This window comes from Colossoma macropomum, unplaced genomic scaffold, assembly GCF_904425465.1.
Source record: "Colossoma macropomum unplaced genomic scaffold, Colossoma_macropomum, whole genome shotgun sequence".
Taxonomy (NCBI): Eukaryota; Metazoa; Chordata; class Actinopteri; order Characiformes; family Serrasalmidae; genus Colossoma; species Colossoma macropomum.
Window position 1 is genome coordinate 20,591,840 of NW_023494801.1, and position 5,765 is coordinate 20,597,604.

Sequence of the window (5,765 nt, forward strand, 5' to 3'; positions counted from 1 at the left end):
GGGCATGGCTTTGGAAATCACGAGTAGTCTGAGGTTTTTCCAGTAGGAAGTGCTACTAGCTGCAAGTTGTGATGAATTGGCACCAGAAGAAGCTCATGAACTGACATGTTTGCAGTAACATCTATTAAAATGGAGGTTTTCAAAAGATGTTGGTTACTCTGTATTATGGTGTTATTGTACACTAAAACCATTAATGTAAAAAAAAATATATAAACAAAATAGAATAGAAAGTAGATCAAAGCTACAGCTGTAAACTGGAGGGATTAGTGATAGTATCGATAATCGAATTTCCTTTACTAGAGAATATTGTGCTTAGTTATTTTTAAGTACGCCTAGTTATCACATCCAAAAAAAAAAAAAAATCTTAGTGGCATAAGGCACTTAATCACATGGAAAGGGGCTGAAACTCAGAAAAAAAAAAATAAATAAATAAAAACGTCCGAACTGGAGCTTAGTGCACAGGCAGCCCTGATAACCTTAGAGTTAAGGCGCACAATTAAGACCAACAGTTTCACAAAGCAGCTCAGCCCTTCAGCCAGTACTGCTTATTCTATCTGCTAAACTATTACAGAATTAGCTGAAAAGCAGATTATGAGAAAAGTGATTAGCAGTTTTTCCTTTGGACTATGGTCTTAATAAGATTGTAGTATCTCACCAAGCTGAGTTTCTGTTGTGAATGTATATGTTCTAACGCATACAGTAATACAGGAACACAGTTAACGTTACAGTGTTTTCACAGGTTTTGATTTTCAGGGTCCTGTACTGTCCTGTAGCGCAGTCTCTGATATCTGTATCTCCTTCTTTCAGTCATGTGAGGTAAATAGGAAGTGCAAAACAACATCAAGTTAACTGAAAGTATTTCCTGCTAGAGGTGGGTAATATGGCAAAAATATATGAAAAAAATGCGATATTTAAAGAAATTTTCATGATACACAATATGTCACAATATTATTTTTTTCAGATCAGTTGGAACAGAGAAAAAAGAACCAGTAGTGCTGTTTAAAAAATACTATCAAAAACTGTGAACACAATGACTTTTTTATTCAATATTTGGCATATCGTGTTGCACTAAATCCAGTTAAACAGGACTAAGTTTGCTCTCTTTATAATGAAACATGCAGTTTGTCAGTGTTCTACAAGTACTGATACGCATGATATGTTCAGAAAGGCAAACTATATTGTATTGTGACGTCATTTTTCACACTAACGAGACGTATTGTTATATTCCCCAGCCCTATTTCCTGCACACAGTGGTTGTGTTTAACTGCGCATACCTAAGGCAGGTCACTGCTCGTACTAAACCATTCTTCAAGATTTTTTCCAGCTCCAGGTGATACAGACAGGAAGAGTCAAAAGGTATGTCTTCTCAGCCTGAGTGATCACTTTAGAAGGGAACAACTCATGCTATTGAACAGGTTTGGCGCTGTACATTTCCAGAATAATTTAGCGTATGTCTGTCCAGATTCTAAGCCAAAATGAGACAGGTCACTGCTTATTTTATCGTCTACTGGATGTCAACAACCGTCTTTGGTAAAGGTGAGCAAAAATGTACAAAAAATGTTAGCAGTTAAAGGACTTTTGATGCTGCTGTATTTGTAGTATATATAGCATAAGGTATTTTGCATTGTATTATATTCTGAATGGTATACACTCTTAAAAAAGGGTTCTTTAAAGGTTCTTTAGAAAAGAAAATGTTTCTATAAGGAAACATGAACCCTCAATGGACCCTTTGCATGATTAAAGGGTTCTTTGCATCATGAAAGCGTTCTTCAGATTGATGAAGATTGTGCTGTAGATGGTTCTATAGAGAATCTTTTTGAGAGGGGTTCTGTATAGCACCCAAAAGGGTTCTACTATTGTTAGAAGCCTGATATCGTAACAATACAAGAACCTTTTGGGTGCTATACTGAACCCTTTCAAAAAGGTTCTATATAGAAGCGTCTACAGCACATTCTGAAGAACCCTCCCAAGATGCAAAGAACCCTTTAATCATGCAAAACCATCTTTAGAATTAGATTTAGTATTTATATGAAAAAATATACAGCCTACATGCATTATGCTGTAAGTACACGACACTGTACAAAATATACAGAATATGTCCAAAAATCTTTGACATACAGTATTATCTTCTATGATCTCTGCAGACATAATGCTCAGGACAACCAGTAACGTGAACGTGACGTGCATGGAGCGTGTTGTCCTACAATGTAACATCAACTCACCAGAGCCTGTTGAAGTCATAAGCATGGAATGGACAAAAGATTGTAACCACGCTACCTCTAACCCGCAGTGTGACTACACGGAGAACAAATCTCTAATGTACATGATTCAACATGCTACACCAGCAAACGCAGGCGAATATAAGTGCACTGTAGAGGCGAAGGAGGGTAATGGCATTGCCTACTCTACGGTAACAGTAGGAGGTGAGTTCAGGAGTACATCAGATGTATAAACCTCTGAAGACGTGTCGTCTTTTTGTAGTCTAAATAAGCAGCTCTCAGTCTAGGCTGCTTTTCTGTAAGGGGAAAAAAAAAAGAATAGCATTTTTGAAAATTGCTACTACTAAACATTGTGGTAGAAAAAAATTCGAAGTCAATCTGCTTTCTTCATGACTGTCACTACGTCCTCTGATTTTCGGGGTTATAAGGAGTCAAAATGCAAATATTACTACATACAAGCTAGAAATTCTGCACAGATTATCAAGTAGTGTAGTTAAAAGGCTTTGGCAACAGTAGTCTAAATTTGAGTAGCTGCTGCTGTTATGTAACTATTTTCATAGGAGTATATCAATTCACCTAAGGTAAAAGTAAATGGACACAATGTTTTTGACAGTCTAGAGCACATCATGAAAGAGGTAGTTTAGTGTTTTGGTTGAAAGTTGTATTTAAGAAAAATAAAAATTTAAGGACTGAGATTTAAGTTGCAGTTAAACTGTTTAGTGCAGGTGAATTACATGTGTTTAATCAAAGCATTAATGATTACAAGATCTGTAATGAAAATGTCTAGGCTGGATAGAGACCTTGATTTATTTGCAACAGTCAAAAACGCTTGTTTGTAACATGCATTTTAGTGTATTTTCGTTCTTTTAGCTTTAACAGCAAAGGTCAGGGATGCCTGATGTAAGGCAGTAATGTTAACTGTCTAAGAAAATACATTTTCAGCTTTCAGCTCTTGAAATATCTTAGCATTTGAAATATCTTAGTAACGCACACTAGATTTATGCATTTATTGGCTGATTACAAAAAATCTATGAATGGAAAGATTATCTTTAATGTATATTTCTATGTGAGAATGTGTCAGAAACATTTAAGGACACATTTTTGCAAAAAAGAAAAAAACCTGGCTTTTCCACCCGGGTTATGAAATAGTTTTGTAATATAGTGGCAGACATATTTTCATGAGATGTCAATTCAATGCACAACCTTAGAGATGTATGTAAGTTCATTGCTGACCAAAAATAAATAAAAAAAAGTATATATTTTAGCATTTTAGAATTTTAAAATGTATGGGAAAACTTTGTTCCTAACAACTGAGTCACCATAATAGAAGCAATATGTCAACCTTTTTGTATGCTTTTAGCATAGTTAGCTAATAATGCTAATAATACATGATTATGAATGTTTTATTTTTTCAGAAACCACCCCCAGGTTAAGAACTACTGGTTTAGTTGAAATAAAGTCTATTTAAGTTTGAAATGAGTTCTCCACCAATTTTTCATCCGTTTCCACAGACTGCGAAGTACAAGTCCTGGGGCACGTTCGGGGTAATCAGGTGAAATGCAGTTTCAGTGGTGTTTACACTAAAGGCGAAGTGCACTGGTTCAACAGCACCCAGAACATTACCTCTGACATGCCTGACGAGATTGTGAAAGACCAACATGGACTGTTTAACATCAGCAGCACTCTGAGCATCCCAGACATCCAGCAGCAGCATCAGTATAACTGCTCTCTGTGGCTTCCCAGTAAAGGCTATGTTACTTCTTATGAGCCATCAATGCCCATCAGTTTCATGGACAAAAACAAACTGTCATGGATTCTAATGTTCCTTAGTCTTATTCTATCCTATGGTTTGCTAATGACAGAATAAACTTTGTTTTGATCAGGTACGTTTGGGACCTGTGCTTATTGGCACATATGAGACCCATGCTTTAATATTATTGCAATATGATTTTAAATGCTTGCAAAATGACAGCTGAGTTGTAGAATAATACAACTTTTGTGAGCCTGAGAATTACTCTAATTCAGCATGAACTGATCAAGGCTGAGTTTATGAGCCTGTCTGGGATTCTCTAGGAGATACTGTAGATCAAGGGCTCAAGTGAACTGTCCTGAAGATTCTGAGCAACATGTGTGTATGTTGTATTGAGGTAAGATTCCTGACTCACACTGAAAAGAATTTCAATAATTTCTACAATAATGAACTGTGTGTGTTTTACAGTTTTATACAGCATATCGTGTTAAATTCTGGAAAAACATTTACACAACACATGGTTTATACTGGATTGAATGGCTATTGTAATATTACTGTAGCAATACTGTAGTAAAATATCAAAAACTACAGTGTCATTAGCTTTACTGTAAAACTAGACACCAAAAATACTTTTCTGAAGCAGCAAGAGACCATCGTCTTCACTGCAATTTAATTTAGCTTTTCACTTTTCCATTATTTAAACGTTAAAAGTGCTAGTTGAGCTGCATTCATAGCTGTGAAGCAGAGTAAGCAAGTTAAGTTTTTACTTGTGATAAGCTTAGTTAACACAAGCTTAGCTAGCTAATAGCATGCTGACCTACCTAGCACAAACTGTACCAACATAAAATAAAGCATGTAACATTCAAGCAAGTTCCTGAACTTTTTTTTTGTCAGTTTAAAGAGGGATGTACTTTAGAAACTTTTACTTTGTAACTATCCTTTTTGTTGTAAGCATCTAAATATGACTACCATGATAATGCTTATTTCAGCTAGCTATAAGATCAGTCCATATGGCAGTTGCAGTGTCATGTTAGTGCCAGGCTAACGGTGGTGTACATTCACTTGTAGCTTGTACGACATGCATGTAACATTTTTACTTTTCATATTACAGTTTTTCAGCGAATCTGTTAATAAATAAATTAGCTTAACCCAAAGAGGTGAGGTAATGCAATTTTTTACTGGTGTTTCTCAGTGATTTTAGTCCCATCCGAATGTGCCACGTCAATCACTTTTAGAGACGGTGTGCTCCAACATCAGATTCCAGCGCCTTTTACTTTCTATAAAACAAGCAGTAGAAATAACCTCTGATTATATTAATCCTGCGTAAATCAAAATGTCAGTAAAATGCTATCATATCCTGTGGGGAAAAGAATTTCTTTCGTATGAAGGAAGAAGCATTTATTTTTGTTCTCTCTGGCCAAAGTCAAGCTGATATGCACTGTTCTGCCTCTAGTGCCCTACTTCAAACATTAAAAGATGTAAAAATGACAGAAAAAAATCATTTGATTTCATGCAGTGATTTTGGCTGTTGGCCATGAAGTCCCAAGCTAATGAACACGCTAATTACACAGTGCATTTACTTAAGACAGCAAGATTAATGGTTAGGGTAAACGGAAAAAACAGCTGTTTACCCCTAAACTGATATGACAGAATTTAAAGACAAGTTCAGGGACCAGCTAAACTGGTGCTAACAGATATCTGCTCAGCTTTCAACAGTTGTCTTATACTCACGCAAGCCTCCCATATAAAGCAGCCGGATGCATAACAGAATGACGGACTACCGTGGAATGTTTTCA

General features: G+C 36.0%; 1 protein-coding gene across 1 annotated transcript; it reads left to right on the top strand.

Moving 5' to 3' along the window:
* The first annotated feature begins 1,261 nt into the window (after positions 1–1,261).
* LOC118821777 lies at positions 1,262–4,086 on the top strand. The gene is made up of 3 exons (XM_036590506.1): positions 1,262–1,536; positions 2,145–2,423; positions 3,731–4,086. The coding sequence occupies exons 1-3, from the start codon at positions 1,476–1,478 to the stop codon at positions 4,084–4,086; spliced, it is 696 nt and encodes a 231-aa protein (XP_036446399.1). The 5' UTR covers positions 1,262–1,475.
* The last annotated feature ends 1,679 nt before the right edge of the window (positions 4,087–5,765 follow it).

Coding starts and splice junctions, on each gene's coding strand:
- LOC118821777 (XM_036590506.1), top strand. CDS start 1,476: ATGAGACAGGTCACTGCTTATTTTATCGTCTACTGGATGTCAACAACC. Junction 1,537..2,144: donor AACAACCGTCTTTGGTAAAG/GTGAGCAAAAAT, acceptor TGATCTCTGCAG/ACATAATGCTCAGGACAACC. Junction 2,424..3,730: donor CTCTACGGTAACAGTAGGAG/GTGAGTTCAGGA, acceptor CCGTTTCCACAG/ACTGCGAAGTACAAGTCCTG.